General features: G+C 54.2%; 1 protein-coding gene across 1 annotated transcript; it reads right to left on the minus strand.

The window, feature by feature from the left end:
* Window positions 1-4,199: 4,199 nt before the first annotated feature.
* Window positions 4,200-19,451, minus strand: TLE6 (TLE family member 6, subcortical maternal complex member). Its single transcript, XM_023733095.1, has 15 exons — window positions 19,329-19,451; window positions 18,480-18,533; window positions 16,647-16,726; window positions 16,265-16,310; window positions 14,279-14,324; window positions 11,014-11,072; window positions 10,629-10,926; window positions 9,820-9,908; window positions 9,553-9,590; window positions 8,679-8,931; window positions 8,323-8,594; window positions 6,801-6,921; window positions 5,434-5,584; window positions 4,460-4,536; window positions 4,200-4,301 (listed from the first exon to the last, which is right to left on the minus strand). Exons 1-15 carry the CDS (start codon window positions 19,449-19,451, stop codon window positions 4,200-4,202), a joined length of 1,809 nt encoding a protein of 602 aa, XP_023588863.1.
* Between the last annotated feature and the right edge of the window lie 660 nt (window positions 19,452-20,111).

The following is a 20,111-nucleotide window of genomic DNA, read 5'->3' on the forward strand; positions in this document are numbered from 1 at the left end:
ATTAACTTTATATGGAAAGGGAAGAAGCCCTGGATAAATAAAGCACTATTGGAGAAGAAGAATAAAGTAGGAGGACTCACACTACCTGACCTCAGAACCTACTATACAGCTACAGTAGTCAGAACAGCCTGGTACTGGGACAATGACAGACGCATTGATCAATGGAACAGAATCGAGAACCCAGATGGAAACGCATCCACCTACGGTCACCTGATCTTCAACGAAGGCCCAAAGTCCATTAAATGGGGAAAAGACAGTCTTTTTAACAAATGGTGCTGGCAAAACTGGATGTCCATCTGTAAAAAGATGAAACAGAATCCATACCTCACACCATACACAAAAACAAATTCAAAATGGATCGAAGACCTAAATATAAAACCGAAAGTTATAAAGATCATAGAAGAAAAAATAGGGTCAAGGCTAGAGGCCTGAATACACGGCATTAACAGGATACAAACCATAACCAACAACACACAAACTCCAGAAGATAAGCTAGATAATTGGGATCTTCTAAAAATTAAACACTTATGCTCATCAAAAGACTTCACCAAAAGAATAAAAAGAGAACCTATAGACTGGGAAAAAAATTTTGGCCACTACAAATCAGACAAAGGTCTAATCTCTAAAATCTACAAGAAAATCCAACACCTCTACAACAAAAAAATAATCCAATTAAAAAATGGGCAAAGGAAATGAACAGACACTTCACCAAAGAAGACATTCAAGCGGCTAGCAGATAAATGAGGAAATGCTCGCGATCACTCGCCATCAGAGAAATGCAAATCAAAACCACAATGAGATACCATCTCACCCCGACATTACTGGCACGAATCAAAAACACTGGAAATAACAAATGTTGGGGGGCTGTGGGGAGATTGGAACACTTATGCACTGCTGGTGGGAATGCAAAATGATACAACCATTTTGGAAAATGATATGGCACTTCCTTAGAAAGCTAGAAATAGAAATACCATATGATCCAGCAATCCCACTCCTAGAAGTATATCCTAGAGAAATAAGAGCCGTCACTCGAATAGACATATACACACCTATGTCATGGCAGCATTGTTCACAGTAGCAAAAAAGATGGAAACAACCTAGATGCCCATCAACAGATCAATGGATAAACAAACTATGGTCCATACACACAATGGAGTACTGTGCAACGAGAAAGAACAACAATGAATCTGCGAACCATCTCATAGCATGGATGAAACTGGAGGACATTATGCTGAGTGAAATAAGTCAATCACAAAAGGACAAACACTGTATGAGACCACTACTATAAAAACTCATGAAAAGGTTTACACACAAAAAGAAACAATCTTTGATGGTTACGAGGGAGAGGAGGTGTGGGGAGGGAAAAACGCTAACTAGACAGTAGGTAAGTGGTAACTTTGGTGAAGGGTGAGACAGTACACAATACGGGAAGCCAGCACAACTCGTACAAGACAAGGTCATGGAAGCTCCATAGACACATCCAAACTCGCTGAGGGACTGAACTGCTGGGCTGAGGGCTGTGGGGACCATGGTCTCGGGGAACATCTAGCTCAACTGGCATAACATAGTTTATAAAGAAAATGTTCTACATCCTACCTTGGTGAGTAATGTCTGGGGTCTTAAAAGCCTGTGAGTGGCCATCTCAGATACTCCACTGGTCTCACCCCGTCTGGGGCAAGGGAGAATGAAGAGAACTGAAGAAAAACTTAGTCCAAAGGACTCACGGACCACAACTACCACGGCCTCCACCAGACTGAGTCCAGCACAACTAGATGGTGCCCGGCTACCACCACCGACTGCTCGGACAGGGATCACAACAGAGGGTCCTGGACAGAGCTGGAGAAAAATGCAGAACAAAATTCTAATTCACAAAAAAACACCAGACTTACTGGTCTAACAGAGACTGGAGAAACCCCAAGAGTATGGCCCCCAGACATACACTTTTAGCTCAGTACTGAAGTCACTCCTGAGGTTCACCCTTCAGCCAAAGAGTAGACAGGCCCATAAAACAAAACGAGACTAACGGGGCACAGCAGCAGCCCAGGGGCAAGGACTAGAAGGCAGGAGGGGACAGAAAAGCTAGTAGTAAGGAATCCAAGGTCGAGAAGGGAGGGTGTTGACATGTCGTGGGGTTGTTAACCAATGTCATAAAACAATATGTGTACTGTTTAACGAGAAACTAGTTCTGTAAACCTTCATCTAAAGTACAATTAAGAGAAATAAAAAAAGAGACAACTTCACTGGGCCGAGGGAAGAGTCTGTGAGAAGGCCCAGAGGCTTGGAGGAGCTTGGCCAGCAAGCCAAGGGCAGGCGGGTTCTTCCTTAGCAACGAGGGCGGGGGTGGTGGGGTCTCAGGATGAGGTTTCAGCCGCTGAGGGCGTGGAACTATGAGCTGGAGTGGGAACGGGGCTGGGGACATAATGATCTGTGATCTGGAAGCTTCCGTGAGCTGGAGAGGGCTGAGGGGGAGCAAGGATGGTGTTGGGGACATTCTGGAGGAGACGGCAGGTCCCTGCTGGAAACGGGGATTCTGATGACACTTCACGGGGGTGTGGCAGGGCTGAGGAGACCAAGAGACGCCTTAGAGCCACCTGGGACCCCTCCAGGCCGGAAGAGACAGGGATCAAACGGTGCTTTCAGAGCCCGGTTGACAGCATGGAAGAAAGGTCGCCAAAGGCAACTCTTGCCATAAACCAGCTTCCCAACCTGGGCACTGCTGACGGGGGCCAGATCGTCCTCCGGGACTGGGCGTCCTGTGCGCTGAAGGGTGTTGAGCAGCATCCCTGGCCTCCACCCACTCAATGCCAGTAGCAACCCCCTTTCCAGTTGTGACAACCACATCCGTCCCCAGACATTGCCCAGTGTCCCCTGGGGGCAGAACCACCCTGGGTTTGAACTGGCCTCCAAGAGATTCTGCGTCCCATAATCACCTGACCTTCTGATGTCCTAGGACACTGCCCACATTTAAATCCACACACTGAGTGGGAGGAGAGAGGAGGGAAATCACAGGAGCTGGAGGGCCCCCCGGTTCACACCGTCTGACCATCGGGAATTTATTCTGGTGTACAGTGAGAGCAGGAATCGAACTCAGTATTTTCCAAATAACGAACACAGGGTCTCTCCCGCTCAGCACTGCTGACGCTAGGGCTGGATCCTTCTCTGGGATCGGGCATCCTGTGTCGGGCAGCATCCCTGACCTCCAGCCACTGGATGCCAGTAGCACCCCCCCACCTTAGTCGTGACAACCACAGATGTCCCCAGATGTCGCCCAGCATCCCTGGGTGCACAGTTGCCCAGGTGAGGACTGGTATGACAGAACACGTTGCCTTGGGAAGGACTGAGCGCCCAGTCCCTGGAAGCATGCAAACAGGGGCTGGAACAAGTCTCTGTGTGGGGTGAGGCTGGATCAGCTCGACAGATGGTCTTGTGGCACTTCGGCCCCCTTGATGTGTCAAAATCACATGGTACGAATCATAAGTAGAACCAGTTGCCTTGAGTCAACTTCAACTCACGGGGCCCCAGGAGTGTCAGACTGGAAGCGTGCCCTGTAGGATTTTCAGGGGCTGATTTTTGGGAAGTAGATCACCAGGCCTTTCTTCCGTGGTGCCTCTGGGTAGACTCGAACCTCTTACCTTCTGGTTAGCAGCCAAGCATGCTCACCATTTGCACCTCCCAGGGACTTGGAACAAATCACACAAAACCACTTTCCCTCAACGGTGGAGTTAGTGGCTTTGCTCTGGCTTCCAAAGGAGAAGGTGGGATCCAAGACAAAAAGCCACTGGCTGGGTGAAGTCCCAGATTTTGACAGATGGACCCTTCCCCTTTGAAGGGCAAGGAGCCCTGGTGGGTGCAAATGGTTAAGCTCAGCTGAAGCTCCACGGGAGAAAGACCTGGCCATCTGCTCCCGTAAAGATGACAGCGTAGGAAAGCCTATGGGGCAGGTCTACGGTCACATGGGGTCGCTGTGAGTCGGAGTCGACGTGGTGGCACCCAACAACCTTTGGGGGGTAGGACACAGACCCAGGCCAGCTCTGCGTTTTCTGATTGCTTTATTACACCTGACAAGGATCAGAGTCTGCAAAACCCCGGCGGAGCCTTGCAACTCTGTGGAAAAGCCCTCCACCAAAGGACAGAACGAGAAGAGCCCAGAGCAGCAGCTGCAGGTACGGAGCTGGGACGACGGAGACGAGGCCTCTCGCTCAGTATGTGACCTGATACACGGAGGCATTGTCCCCGGACCCCGCGACAATCAGGCGGTTGTTCAAAGCCACATCACAGCACCTGACACAAGTCTCTGGAACCTTGGAGGGTGGAGGGGCAAAGCGAGTCGGCGGGGGGGGGCTTATGTATAACCAACCCGATGCCATGCTGTCCGCTGGTCCAGACGCAGTCCCTTCAGGTCCCCTGGGCTCAGACCCGGGCTACCTGACCCTGCCCACCCACCTGGCCCCTGCGGTACCTGGAACAGCTTCTTTCTTAAAGGCATGCTATAGATGCTGATCAGGTCGTCCAACCCCACGCTCATCCACCACTGGCCTGGCAGGAAGCAGAGGGGGTACCTGGTCACAAGGGAGAGTGACGGCAGAGGGCAAGGCCCCGGAGGAGTGAGACATGGGAACACAGGCCCCGTTCTGTCTGTGGTCTGCAAGATGGCGGCACTGACTCCTGGCCTTCCTCCCCCAACCCCCCGTGACTCCCCACCTCCTTCCCCACCATGCAGGGTACACCAGAGAAATGGTTTCTGCTAATGAAGGACTTGGGGGTCCGAAAGATGCCAAGGGTGGTGTTAGAGATTGAACTGCATCCCCCAAGTTTTGTGTTGTAAATCCTCATCCCTATACCTAAAGATGTGGCCCCATTTGGAATTAATCTGTTGCCATTGAGTCGATTCTGACTGGTAGGGAACAGACAGGACAGAGTAGAACTGTCCCACAGGGTTTCCAAGGAGCAGCTGGTGGATTCGAACTGCCGACCTTTTGGTTAGCAGCTGGGATCTTAACCACTGCGCGAGCAGGGCTCCCATCTGGAAATGGGGATTTTGTTATGTTATGAGGCCATATCCAGGTAAGATGTGTCATAAACCACCACCTTTGAGAAATAAAAATGAGCAGATGAAGCTTAGAAGGAAGCAAGCGTGCATGTGCCATGTGGAAATCACCAAGAAACAGAAGCTGAAGGGACAAGGACCTTCCCCTAAAGGGGAGCGGGGGTGGAGAGAGAGAGAGCCCTCCTCTGGAGCCAGCACCCTGAATTCAGACTTCTCGCCTCCTAAACTGTGAGAAAATCCATTTGTCGGTTAAAGCCGTTCCCCGTGGTATTTCTGCTATAGCAACAGCAGATACCCAAGACAGGTGAGCAGAAGCCGGCACTTGCTGGGCCTTGATCAGAGCAGGCAGGCGCCTGGGGGAAGCTAGGGCCCGCGGGGCGGCTTACCGTAAGGGGAGAACCTGAGGCCGAGGACGGCGCTGCAGTCATCTGCGACCACGAGGCCCTCGCTCCTGCTCGTGTGCTGCAGCCACTGCCGGCCGTTGGCCATGCCCAGCAGCACCCAGTCTTCGCTGGGGCTGGGTGCTAGGCTCATTATCTGGGGGCAGGAGGCAGGAAGGCACCTCAGGTCCCGGCCTGATCCAGGAGGCCAGGCGGGAAGACAAGGTGCTGGCGGCTGACTGCCTGGATTCAAGTCCTGGGTCACTTCCTAGCCAGCCGCCTGGCCCTGGGCAAATGACTGTACTGCTCTGTGCCTCTGTTTTCCCCACCTGTACAATGGGCCCAGTCCTCCCAACCTTGGAGTCCCTGGGTGGTACAAACAGGTAAGCACTTGACTACTGGCTGAAAGGATGGCATTTCAAACCCATCTGGAGGCACCTCGGAAGAAAGTCCTGGTGACCTGCTTCCAAAAGGTGACAGCCTTGAAAACCCTATGGGGCACAGGTCAGCTCTGCATGTCAGTTGAGAATGACTTGACAACAATTAACCACCACCACTTCTCTACCTTACGGATTATTCGAGAACTAAGTGAGCTATGAGTTCCTGACACAGGGCATGAAACGGCTAACAGTCTATTCTTGTTATCTGTGGTAGGTGTGGTCTATAAATTCCACAGAGTTCGTGAATACTGAACCATCATTGTCAGCCTGACGGTTCAGCCTGACTCACAGCGACCCCACGCACAACGGGACAGAACGCTGCCCGTTCCTGCGCCATCCCCATGACGGGCTGTGGATCAGACTGTTATGATCCACGGGGTTTTCACTGGCTGATTTTCAGAAGTTGATCGCCAGGCCTTTCTTCCTAGTCTGAGTCTGGATGCTCCGCTGAAACTCGTTCAGCAACAAACAGGCCTCCAGGGACAGACAGGCGGTGGCTACACGAGGTGCACTGATCAGGAATCAAACCCAGGTCCCCTGCATGGGAGGTGAGAAATCTGCCACTAAGCCACCGCTCCCACCTTTGCGTTGTAACAGAAGCTGCCAGACTGCCCTCCGAGTGGCCAGCAGGGCGCGAGAAGAGCTATTCCCCGCATTCTGGCCACTGCCTGATGGTGTCAGAGTTCTAAAGTTCTCCTCTGAGCCCCGAGGAAGGGGTGAGTCAGCCGCTGGGCGGGTGTGACGCATGTGGGGTCACCATGAGTCAGAATCGACTGGGTGGCAATGGGTACTGGTATCCAGGTAACCCAGGAGGAGAGGGCTTCCAATGACCTCTAACGCTGCACATGACCACGACTTGGGTTCAACGACCCTCGTCTCCCCACAGACCTGGTCTGCCTGGCCAAGCAGGCCCACCAGCCCCAGGCTCCTCACCTGGGACTCGAACTGGTATTCCCGAGGCCCCGAGACCATGCGCAGGTCCCAGCACCGCAGGTGAGCGTCCACACCCCCTATCCAGACATTGTGATCTTTGATCACGATGCTCCTGGTCCCGCTTCCGTTCCCGTCTCGGAGGTGCCTGGTCGGGGAGGCGTCGGCCGGGGCTCAGGGTTACGATCCTGAGGTTGGGGCTGCGGGCACCACCACCAGCCCACCTGCCTTGGCCCGCGCTCACTCACTGTTATGGACTGAATTGTGTCCCCCAGAAATAGGTGCAGTAAATCCTAACCCTTATAATAACCGATTATAATCCCATTTGGGAATGGGCTGTCTTTGTTGTGCTCCTGAGGCAGTACTGGTATAGCGTGTGTCTTAAATCAATCTCTTTTGAGGTATAAAAGATTAAACAAGCAAGAAAACGCAGCAGAGATGAGGGAAGAGAGATGCCAAGCCATACGAAGATCATCCAGGAGCAGAAGCTCAGAAAAGACAAGGACCTTCTTCCAGAGCTGACAGAGAGAAAGCCTTCCCCCAGAGCCAGCACCTGAATTTGGACTTCTAGCCTCCTATACTGTGCAAGAATACATTTGTTTGTTAAAGCCACCCACTTGTGGTATTTCTGTTACAGCAGCAAGGCATATAATTAAGACACTCACTCACCTGTCCGTTGGGCTTTTGGCACCGAAGGGACAGAGCCACCCTCCCCAAAATCTCTGCTTTCATGGGATGTGTATGTTGCAGCTGGCGGAGGCGGGCACATGAACCCCTTCTCCAGCCCTCACGTACCCCCCTTCCCATGCATATCAAACCCGAGTCCCAGCCCCTAGAGCTAGATAGCAACCCCCACCACCCCCAGCCTTCGATCTTCCCCATCTGTCCAAGTGGGTGCAAGGAGAACCTCCAGGAACCTCAACCAGCTTCCTCCCCATCCTTCTACCCTCAGTTTACCCTAGGGTTGAAATGGGTCTATAGGAATCGCTCCTGTACAGGGTAAGGGGATAGTGTGTTTGGTGGGTAGGTGGCTAGGTGTGTAGATGGGGGTATACTATATTGTAAACCGTGCATTGCCTCCTACTGAAAGCAACATGCATATGTTGCTTTACATTCTTTAACGTGATGTGAGCCAGTCACCGAGTGAATTCCGCTTCATGGCAACCCCGTGTGTGTCAGAGCAGAACGGTACTCCACAGAGTTTTTAATAGTTGATCTTTCAGAAGGTGACTGCCAGGCCTTTCTTCCAAGGTGCCTCTGGGTAAACTCAAACCTCCAACCTTTCAGTTAGCAGCTGAGTGCATCAAGTGTCTGCACCACCCAGGTCTAAAATGACTTAGCCCTTCCAAGAATCCTCTGAGATTAGTTCCAGCATACCCAGTGGACAGATGGGGAAACCGTGACAGAAAAAAGTACAACTGCAGCCCAGCCGAGATTTAAACCCGCTCCCCTCAACCAGCTTCTCGGAAAGCAAGTTCAGGGTAAGAGGCTGGCAGGCGCTCAGGAGGCACCTTTGCTGACAAGCCCCGCCCACCCCTGGCTGCACCTGACCACGCTCTCATCGCGCAGGTCCCAGATTCTAAGGGCGCCTTCGGTGAAGCCAGCGAAGGCCAGGCTGTCCTGGGGGCTGGCGGCCAGGGCCTGGCAGGAGAGGCCTTGGCAGGGCAGCTGGGCCTTCACGTGGAGCTGGGACGCAGCCAGGTCCCACAAGCTCACGCCGGTCAGGTTGCTGCCGCCCGTGAGCAGGGCTGTGCTGTCCGGGAAGAGCAGACAGGTCCGCAGGTAGGCCCCGGGGGTCTGGGACAGGCAGAATCAGAGTGAGGGTCCTGCCCCTGCAGGTCGGTCTTCCCTGCCCCTTGGACGCCAGCCCCGGCCCCTTACCTGTACAGGTATGTGGCTCACAGGGAACCTGTCCCTGGTCTTCTGACCAGTTAGGCCCCACACCTTGACGCCGCGCCTGCCGCAGGTAAAGGCGTGCCGCGTGAAGCTGCTGACAGCTACCGCCAGCACGGGCTCCCCGTGGTCTAACGTCCGCCTCTTCTCCAGCTTGTACGGGACAGCCAACTTCTTGGATTTCCAGGGGAAAGTATCCGGCCTCTTACAGTCATCTTGAAAGTCCTCGAGGTCCCAGGATCTTGGGAGGGGAGGCCTCAGGATCACCGACCTGCCTGCTAGCCCCCCTCTGCTCAGTGGAGGGTGAAGGCCACGCATCATGATATCTATACCCCAAAGGACTGGGGTTTTTCAGATGCTGGGGTTCTCATCACAGGCTGTGTTCCCCACTATCCTACACTTTCACCAAGGTCTCACCCACGTTCCTCCAAGTATTTTCACTCTGCCATCACCACACACCTTAGCCTTCTGCCTGGAGTGCTTTGCCCCTCTGGCAGACTCCTACTCATCCATCAAGGCCCTATTACGCCCCTTCCTCCACGAAGCCTTTCTCTCCCAACATCAGTACTCTCTCAATTTCAAACCACTAGGTTAGGACAGTCTGCATCGAGTTCTAACACCCACTCCCCTTCCCCACCCCACAGGATTCTTCTCCCAAATCCCTTGATCCCAGAGCTGGTTATGTGAGAAGGTGGTGATGTGTGTGAACATAATGTGCATCTCTACCCAGGTTCCTCAGCTGAAGATGGAACAGACACAGACAGCACGGTGGTGACAGGCAAGAGCGGGAGACCAACCCTACCTCTCCCTCCACCTGCCAGGGACAGAGGTACAGAGATGGGAGGGTTCCCCGGTCACTTACATGGGCTTCGAAAATTCATACACTATTCCAGGAGGCTCCTGCAGGTGCAACAAGGATCACAGCTGACCCCAGAGAAGCCACCTTGACCTGTATTCTCCTGCCCCCCTGTGCCCAGGTGTGCTCCCTCTGCCCCATGCCCGCCTTAGGCCCAGGAACAGGAGGACAGTCTTTACGGAGAGGCATCCCAGCTGCAGGTAAGGAGGAGGTGACAGAAGGGGATCGTGGGCCAGGAAAACAGAAGATGCCAACTCAGACCCAGAGTCTCACCTGTGTCTCATCTGCTGCTATGTCTAGACCTGTGCCCCTTTCTCTGGCGTCCCCAGGGGAGCTGGAGGAGGAGGTAGGCAGGCTGAGGGCTAGGCAAAGACAAAAGCAGGTAGCATCAGGGATTAGACCCCTCAGGGTCGGCGCTCACCACACCTCCTTGAGTCGGCCCTTTCCCATCGCAGTTTTACCCAAAGCATTTCCAGAAGATGTTTCTGCTGCCAAGGAGTCATGTGATCCCAGGACCTCCTTGCTTTCCTGCCCAGCAGAAATAGAAGACCCTGGTCAGACCAGCTGGCCTGCCCAGAGGCAGCTGGAAAACTGCGAAACTAGTTATGCCCAGCCGTGTGTGCAGGAGTCTCTGACTGCCAGAAATCCTGTCTTCTTGTCCAGGCAGAGTGGCAGAAAGGAAGAATCTCAGGGCGAGGTCTGGTCAGCTCCGGAAGCTTCCATTTCCCGCCCCCCGGGAGTCCCAGGCTGCAGATACTGACCTGATGCAGCACGTCTGTTTCTAGCTCATCCGAGTCCTTCTGTACTAGGGATGATGTCAGGGCAGGCTCAGAGACACCCATGGGCAGCAGGGAGGAAAGGAGGAAGGGCAAGGGTGGGAACCAGAAGGGGCTCAACCAAGATAACCACTCATTCCAGAAACCCTCCCTTCTCGGTACAGTTTAGACATATTTACTCACCAGGCCTGGAGCCTGCTCTGTTGCTATGACAACAGGAGGGGAGAGCAACGGAGAGACAGTCAAACAGCAGGGTCCCACCTGGGCTGCCCCTCGGAACCAGCCCTCACCCTGAGGGAGACCCACCTCCGTGTCTCGGCTGTTCCGCTGGCACATGGACGCCACCTGCGTAAATCTGAAAGAGTCGTTCAGTCAAAACATCCTGCCAAAGCCTGGGCTGGGAGCTGGAGAATGAACGAGGCTGGGGTCGGTGGGTGGTGATGCCGTCCGCTTGGGAGGGCTGCTGTGACCAGGCGGACAACCTCGTGGCTGCAACGTCTTTGAAGCTCTGCTCCTGGAGGTTGGAGGGCTGTCGGGTCTGGAGCCGTGGCTGCCGGGGAGCCTCGAAGCTGGCTGGTTTCTGGGACTGATCACCAGGTGAGATCTGGTTTACATGGTGCTGCACACAGGGTCGTGAGAGATACGAGGAAATGCCCCCTGCCCCTCCCTCCTCGATGACCCAGAAACCCACAGTGACAGGCTGGGAATCCAGGGTTTGGCTGCAGGTCTCCATGATTTTTAAGAGGTTTTCTTCCTAGAGGAGCCAGAGAGTTGCTGTTCATCTTAGTCTGGAAGCTCTGCTGAAACCTGTTCAGCATGGCAGCGCCACGCAATCCTCCACTGCCAGACGGGGGGTGGGTACACATGAAGTGCACCGGCCGGGAATCAAACCTGGGTCTCCTGCATGGAAGGTGAGACTTCTACCACTGGACCACCACTGCCCCTGGATAGACAGCAGAGGCTCAAATATCTGAGTAAATGGTGAGCTTGGGCAAGAGAATTCTCCAGAGTCGGTTTCCTTGCGTATAAAGTGGGGATTGACCACAGAAGCCAAGCCTGTAGGCACCTAGAGGGGTAGTTTCTGGGACATTCCCAGCACTGTGTTGAGAACACAGAAAAAACAGGACAAGGGCACCCCCCGTCTAGTCCGGCCAAGAGTCAGCAGTGCGGAGACCCAGGCAGACTCACCTTCTTGGCATAATACGTAGGTATCATGGTAGGGAGGTATGCAGCTAGACACCTATACGTAGTCCAGTGGTAGACTCGTAAGAGCGATGATGGAATGTTCTAGATATGCACTATCCAATATGGTAGTCTCTAGCTTCAAGTGGCTATTGAGCACTTGAAGTAGGGCTGATGCCACTGAGCGACATAGTTCTTCATTTTACTTCACGTGAACTCAAATGACAGTCACACGTGGCCATGGCTACCATACTGAACAACACCGATTTGGCCTCTGGAGGCAGACCCACTGGATTTATGCACACTCCCTCCACGCTGATGCCGAGAAGCTGCCCAGAACTGTCCAACCCAGAGCGAACTCCAGAAACCTGGGAGAATGTTCTTATTCATGAAAGAAAAGAATTGCTATAAAAAGAGAGGAGCCTAATGCATACTAGCGGAATTCCCATTTTGTAGATGAAAAGACGGAGGCCCGGAGAAACGAAACCACTTATCCGAAGACAGAGAGAAAAGGGGCCAAATCAAGCAGTGTTTACCTGCTGGGATTCAACCACAGCTCACCCCTCCCCTGCGTTGGGGTGAACAGGGTAGTGGAGGGAGGCGGTGCCATGTGGGATCCCTCCCATCTGAGCCCACACAGCTCCAGGCCATGCCTCTTAGCTGTCTGCTGATGGATTCCCCAGCAGAGCCAGCTCAGCCAGCTCAGCCCCCAGGGGAGCCCTCGCCAATTCACCCCAGCTCGTTAAGGCGCAATTTATGGGCACTTTAATGTGCTCAGCACAAAACGCGCAGCTCCCTCCTGCCTGCTGGCTGGTCCTCCCTGGGGAAGGCTGCAGGCAGGCAGGTGTGGGGAGCACGGGGGTTTTAAAGACACTGCAGCAAGGAGGCAGGAAAAACAAGGAGTGGGAAGCAGAGGGGGTGGGGGAGATGGTGTGTGGGGGCCAGATGCCAGGCCCAGCTGCTGTGGGGCACCATGGGGTGGGGAGGGGCCTCCTGAGCCCAGCAGCAACACAAGTGGCCACATCCAAAATAAGTCCACATCCTGACTTCTCACCCCCTTTCGGCCACCAGCATCCACACCTGGACTCCCCTACTGGTCTCCCACATCCTGCCCTCATGCCTACCCCCATCTCAAGTCTGTCCTTCCTACAGCAGCCAGAGGGCGCCGGTGAGCACCTAAGTCAGGGCCTGTCCGCTCCTCTGCCCACAGCCCTCCAGGGCTCCCACCTCCCTTAGGTAAATGTCCTCCCAGCAGCCCACAGGGCCCTCCCCTCCTCCTCTCTTCCCCTCCCTCACTTCACTCCAGTCAAAAGGACCTCCTTACTGTTTCTCTGACTCACCAGGCCCGGTCCTGCCTCAGGGCCTTTGCACCTGCTGTTTGCTTTGCTGAGACAGGCTTTGCGACCCAGATACCCACATAGCTCCCTCTCTGACTTCCTTCCAGTGTTTATTCAAACATCACCTTCTTGGGGGAGCCTCCGCTGACCATCCTAAATCGCAACCCACTCCCACCCTGGGAGAGCTCTATTCCACCCCCAGCCCCCCAACCCCAGTTCCTACCACCTAAGGTGATGCCCTGGGCATCAGGCTCCTCTCCCGCAAGAGCAGGGACTGGCCTGAATTCTCCTTTGCTGTTTCCCTGGGGCCTGAAACAGTACTTGGCGAGTGGGTGATGATAGATCTCCCTTGAATGAGTAACTGTTCTGGTTGCTTCCTGGCCCCCCTCACCCTGGATCAGCCTTTCCTATTCCCTGAGCTGCCCACCATTGCAGACACAGTCCTGGCCCCCAGCCAGTCACATCTGGCACGAGCAGCAAATCCTGCCAGGGCCCCGGAGAAAGGGCCAGGTGGCCGGAGGACAGGCCGGGTGGGGGCATGCTTCAGCTTGGGCAGGGTGCCCCGGGCTGGGAGGGCCTGGCCTCGCTTCCCATGTGGTCCTGGCCCTGGGGAACCAGACACATGCAGATGGCAGCCCCCACACAGGGCACACACTAAGCCCTTCATGTCCCAGCAAGCAAGCTGCAAAGTGCCTGTCAGGCTCCGGGTCTCCTCTGAGCCACGCAGGAACCCAGGGAGGCTCTCGGAAGAGGCTCAGAGGGAGGATGGGGCGCACTTGCAAGATACAGGGATCCACTGATATCCTAGGGATGGGTCCCAAATCCAGGCCGTCCCTCCTCTGCTCACAGCCCTCTAGGGCTCCCACCTCCCTCGGGTAAAAGCCCAAGCCCTCCCCACAGTCCACAGGGCCCTGCAAGACCTGCCCTGCCCCCTTCCTGCCCTCCCCTCCTCCCATCCCCATTGCTCACTCCGCTCCAGCCACACGGGCCTCCTCACTGTTCCTCCAACTCACCAGGCCTGGTCCTACCTCGGGGCGTTTGCACGTCTGCTACCTCTACCTGAGTGCCCTTTTGCCAGCCTTTTGCAGGGCTTGCTCTTTATTTAAATGCTGCCTTCTCATGAGAATCTGCCTGGTCCAGCCCCATCACCTCCCGTCTGGACCAGCGCAGTCACCTCCGCCTTGGTCCGCTGGCTCCATCCTTGCCCCCTCACATTCTGTTCCCTCCGCAGCAGCCAGAGGGCGCCCGTGAGCACCTGAGTCAGGCCCGTCCCTCCTGTGCTCACAGCGGTCCAGGGCTCCCACCTCCCTCGGGTCAAAGCCCAGGTCCTCCCCTGGCCCTGCATGACCCCAACCCCGTCCTCACTCCTCCCTCCCGCTCCCTTTTTCATGTCTTTCAAGGAGGGGCAGCTGTAACACCGAGCTCCCGGTCAGTCACCCACCTGCTTGTGATGTTCCTGGAGATCCTTCTGGATCTTCTGGAGCTGCCAATGATCAACAGGAGTCACACTGGGAGGTGATCGGTGCAAACGGCCCCTCCCCCTCATTCCCTTGCAGCCACACGGGCCTCCTCACTGTTCCTCCACTTGCCAGGCACAGTCTTGCCTCAGGGCCTTTGCACTGGCTGTTCCCTCTACCTGGAACACCATTCCCTGCTCTCCAGAGGTAGCCCCTTATCTTCCATGTCCCACCCTGAATATCACTCCCTCTGAGAAGCCCTTCCCAGCTACCTTTGCTCCAAAAACCCTTTTCATGTGTTTTTTTTGTTTTTTTTTTTTAAATCCCACCAGCTTGCATTTTCATTATAGATTCCAATTTAGTATATCTGGGGAGGAACGAACCGGTTCGAAGCCCTGCCAACGAGGCAGCTGCTAGTCAAGTAGCATGGCTATTTAAACTACCAGTTGACACTGAGTCAGCTCCTGGCAACCCCATGTGTGTCAGAGTAGGACTGGGCTGTGCTCCATAGGGTTTTCAGTGGCTGATTTTTCAGAAGTAGATCACCAGGCCTTTCTTCCGAGGCACCTCTGAGTAGACCTCAACCTCCCCTCTTTTGGTTAGCAGCCGAGCATCTGAATCACTTGCACCATTACCCAGGGACTCCAATTTAAACAAGACAAAAATTTAGTTCTTCAGACTCACCGGCTGCATTTTGAGTGCTCAGTAGCCACATGTGGTTAAACTCACTGCCAGCAAACCAATTCCAACTCAGAGTGAGCCTACAGGACAGAGTGGAACTGCCCCATAGGGTTTCCAAGGCTGTAATCTTTATGGAAGCAGACTACCACATCTTTCTGCCACGAAGTCACTAGTGGATTCGAACCACCGAACTTCTGGTTAGCAGCTGAGCAATTTAACCACTGCACCACCAGGGCTCCTTCACATGTGGTTACCAAGGAAAAAAAACCGTTGTTGTTCTGTCAAGTCAATTCCGACTGATAGCAACCCCATAGGACAGGATAGTACTGCCCCATAGGGTTTCCAAGGCTGTAATCTTTATGGAAGCAGACTGCCACATCTTTCTGCCACAGAGTCGTTAGTGGGTTCGAACCGCCAAACTTTTGGTTAGCAGCTGAGCAATTGAACCACTGTGCCATCAGGGCTCCTTCACATGTGATTACCAAAAAAACAACAAAACTGTTGCTGTTTGGTCGAGTCAATTCTGACTGATAGCAACCCCACAGGACACAGTAGAACTGCCCCATAGGGTTTCCAAGGAGCAGCTGGTGGATTCGAACTGTTGACCTTTTGGTTAGCAGCCTGAGCTCTTAACCACTACACCACCAGGGCTCCTTCACATGTGGTTACGGGGTTCCAGACAGGGCTCTGCAGACATAGGAAAATTGTCACATCACCTTGGAAAATTCTATAGGATAGCACCGCACTAGAGTGTATAAACGCCTCAAGGCCAGGGGCTCCAATCATTTGTTGCACCCCAAAACCAGCTGTGGACCAAATGAAACAACACCAAACTCAAACCCATTGCTGTGTAGTGAACTCTGACTCAAGGCAGCCCCACGTGTGCAGGAGTAGAACTGTGCTCCACAGGGTTTTCCAGGCTGTGACCTTTCAGAAGCAGACGGCCAGGCCTTCAAGTGAACATTTAATTTCGTTACAGGATTTCCAGTTTTCACAGCGGGACTGGTATTAATTAAGAAAGAGTCATTTGACAAAGCTGGGGCTCGAGGGGTTAACTCACCTGCTCACAGTAAGGGAAAGTAAGCTGAGACGGGGGAGGGGGTGGCCCGTCTGGGCTCCAGAAGCTAACAAGAACAGCCTTCCCAGCATGCTTAGTAGGGTCGAGAGGCTGCAGCTGGAGCCCCTCAGGAGGGGTGTCCGGTGGTCCGCACCACCGCTGCCCATGCCCCTCCCCTAGCCTCCCTCCCTGGCATCTCCTGCCCCTGGGGACCCCCACTGCACTCACCGAGTGGCAGATGTTCTCCAGCTGTGCACTCAGCTGAAGGAGGACCCTGAGAGAGAAAAAAGAGGAGCTGGAAGAAGCAGCCTGAGGACCCTGCCCCCGCAGGAGCCAGGCTGAAGGCGGCGATCAAGGCAAACACAATTTTAAGGCCACGTTTTCAAAAATCAGATTCCAGCCACACCAAAATATCAAGGTGTTCAATAAAACTCAGGGTCAGTATTACTGAGTTTTTCCTTTGCTTCAGACTCTCCATAGCCCCGTTACTGATCCTGGCTTTTGACCCAGGGACCTCTGGACCATCCCCGAGGAGAGAGGCCAAGTGGGAGTCCTCCCCTCTGTGGGGGCTAGGGCTTCAGACCACCTGGCCACCTGGAATCGTTCTCACCTGGGGGACTGCGTCTTCAGCTGACCCAAGGCATCCTGATCGCTCAGCTGCTGCAGGCCCTTGGAGGGGGAAGTCTGAGTCTGGAAGAGTCAAATGGAAGGGAGGGTTGAAGACCCCAGCCTCTCAAACACCCATTCCATCCAGTGCCTAGGTACCACCCGAAGCCCCCAGGAACTGGACCAGCCCTGTACGGGACAGGGAGTCCCTGAGTGGTGCAAACAGTTAACACATTCGACTGTCAACCAAAATGTGGGAGGTTCAAGTCTACCCAGAAGCACCTCAGAAGAAAGGTCTGGCCATCTACTTCTGAAAAATCAGCCATTGAACCCCATGGAGCACACTTCCACTCTGACACGCATGGGGTCGCCATGAATCAACATCAACATGACAACAAATGTTTTTCTTCTCCTCGGTAGGCACTAGGGTTTTCGGGTACCGCTAAGGCGATTCCAACTCACGGCGACCCCATGTGACAGAGTAGAACTGCCCCATAGCGTTTTCTTTACGGAAGCCAACTGCCACCTCTTTCTCCCACAAAGCAGCTGGTGGGTTCGAACCGCCAACCTTTTGGTTAGCAGCCGAGCGCTTAACCACTGCACCACCAGAGCTCCTTTGGTAGACTCCGGGGCCGGGTTAAGAGGGTTCACAGGGGAGAGGGGGGAGACGGGGTGTTATCCCCTGAGGGGGATTTCTGCTTAGAAATGGAGAGTGGCGCAGTGGTTAAGCACTCGGCTGCTAACCGAGAAAGATCAGAGGTTCGAACCCACCAGCTGCTCGGTGGGAGAAAGATGTGGTAGTCAGCTTCCATAGATTACAGCCTTGGAAACTCTACAGGGCAACTCTACTTTGTCCTATAGGGTTTCTATGAGTCGCAATAGACTTGAAGGCAACAGGGTTTAATCTTTGCAGAAGCAGATTGCCAGGTCTTTCTCCAACAGAGCCACTGGGTGGGTTCCAATCGCTGACCCTTCGGTTAGCAGCTGAGCGCTTAACTGTTGGGCCACCAGGGCTCCAAGGTGAGATGGACACAAAAAGTCAACATTTCCAGTTGCTGTCGATTCTGACTCATGGAGACCTGTGTGTGCAGAGTTGAACGGTGCTCTATAAGGTTTTCACGGCTGTCACCTTTTTAGAAGCAGATCGCCAGGCCTTACTTCCACTGAGCCACTGAGTGGGTTCAAACAGCCAGCAAGGGGCTAGGGAAAAACCAAACCCACTGTCATCAAGTCAATTCCGACTTATAGAGCTTCAGAGGCTTTCCAAGGCTGTAAATCTCTACGGAAGCAGACTGCCACATCTTTCTCCCGTAGAGCCACTGGTGGTTTTGAACCACCGACCTTTTGGTTAGCCATCGATCACTTTAACCACTGTGCCACCAGGGGCTAGGGAGGGACCTCCTAAAACCTGAAGTGCATTCCTTTTCTCTCATTATTCAAGTACCTACAGAATATCTTTGATTTGGCCCATTGGCCTGCAAAGTCTAAAATTTTACTACTGGGCCCTTTACAGAAAAGCTGGCCAACCCCTTCCCTGTTAGAAATAGTCGCCTCTAGGAAGTAAGGGCTGGAGGGGAGGAGATGGCTTCTGTGTGTAAAATATTAAGCGAATAGATGATGTATGCATGGGTTTTATTAGAAGGAAATTTAATTTAAAAGGAAGCGCTGGCTCCTGTCAGTTGGGATGCCAGTGATGGGGTCATTACCACCAAGATCAGAGAGAGCTGGGAGAACTGAGGGAAGGCCATCTGCATTTGAACCCAGGACCTGGCTCTCCGCCTGGCTGATGCCAGATCATGTCCTCCTCACTGAACTTCCCGGGGGGCTTCACGGTCACCTTCACCGTCCTGTGAGGGTCCTTCTGGGAGGTGGGCAGGCTCTCAGACATCATCTTCAGAGAAAAGCCAGCAGGGCTTTAGCCAGAGACTCTGAAAGTCACAAGGAGATGATGGCAGGTCCTGAGGGCAGAAGACTGGGCAGTGCCAGGGATAGAACCACCCCGCGTCCCACCCTGGTGCCTCCTGCACTACCCACCGCTGGCTTCCTCGGGGACCTGGGCCCTCAGCCCCCTCTTGGTCCTCCATCATTCCACTATACTCCCTAGATCTTACATTCATTCATCAAATGCTCTCTGGTGCCTCTGGCTGCCTAGATTAATGGTGGGGACCCAGAAAGGCCTGGGCTTCACCCTATGAGGGGGAGGGGGATACAATGCCAGACACATATACCCCCTGCCCTAAGCAATCAGGGCTGGGGGAGGCCAGAGAAGGAAGCCAAAGCTCAAACGTGGTTTTGATTTGATTTCCTAAAGCAGGGAAGGAGATCACTGGAAATGGGTTTTGAAGGATGAATAAGAGTTCGTCAGGGGACTTGTGAGGAATTTAAAAGACAGGAAGAAAGAGACCTCTCTCTCTACCTTAATCACTCCTGCGGACTCCAGGCCCCTTCCTAACTTCAGTTCTATCCCTCAACTTCCCTCCAGCATCCTCCCCAGCCAGGGACCTTGGAATCCGCCAGGAAAACCGCCCCGGGGCTCACCTGTCTGAAAAGGGACGCCCAGAGCGAGTACAGAAGGCAGAGGTTGTAGGGTTCTGCCAATTAAAGCCCAGGGGAAGCACCTCCCCGCGGGGGCTGTTTGACCTCTCCCGGCCCCGCCTGCCCCGCTCTGGCCCCGCCCCGCCGCCACCTGGAACGCGAGGTCGAACTTTGAACGAGCAGCAGCTGCACGTGGGCTCGGGACTCGCGGGCGGCCGCCGGGAGGCGCTGGCCAATCGCGAGGCCGTATGCCCACGTGGGCAGCGGCCGCCATCGCCGATTGGTCCGCTCGCCCCAGCGCCGGCCGTTCTGTCACTCAGCTCCCTAAGCCGCCGCTTAACCCTTGCGGCCCCGAGGCGGGGGAGAGCGGCCGCCCAGAGCTGCAGTCCGTTTGGGCTCCAGACAAGGGAGGGGGGGACTTGGGGCTTGGGGGTCAAAGGGTGGAACTGGAGGAGGGGCTGAGCGGCGTGTGGTTGCATTGTTTGATAAGAGGCCTGATAATTGTTGGCCATACCAAGGGGTGGCTTATTGGGGGGGAATCTTTAGCATCCCCACCCCAATACTTAGATATGGGCTAATGATGATTTCTGCAATATTAAAACGTGCAATGCAAGCGTGCAAGCCCCGTTTCTGGAGAGAACTTAACAGCTCCGGTTTATCCAGCGCTTCCGCAGAGCCAAGTACTGGGCTAGGCACTTTAGTAGTGAATTTTTCCTCTCTCCCTCCCATCCCGGTGACAAAGAAAGCTGGAACAGCAAATGCCTCGAGGCTGGTACAGTTTTGCCAGGTTCGAGGTCGGGGTAGGAAAGAGTGGGGGTGCTTACCTTGTGTTACTGAGACAGGGAATCCAATTGCGCATGCGTCTATGTACACACACACACACACACACACACACACACACACACACACACACACACACACACACACACACACA

Source organism: Trichechus manatus, unplaced genomic scaffold (assembly GCF_000243295.1).
Source record: "Trichechus manatus latirostris isolate Lorelei unplaced genomic scaffold, TriManLat1.0 scaffold00057, whole genome shotgun sequence".
NCBI classification, from domain to species: Eukaryota; Metazoa; Chordata; class Mammalia; order Sirenia; family Trichechidae; genus Trichechus; species Trichechus manatus.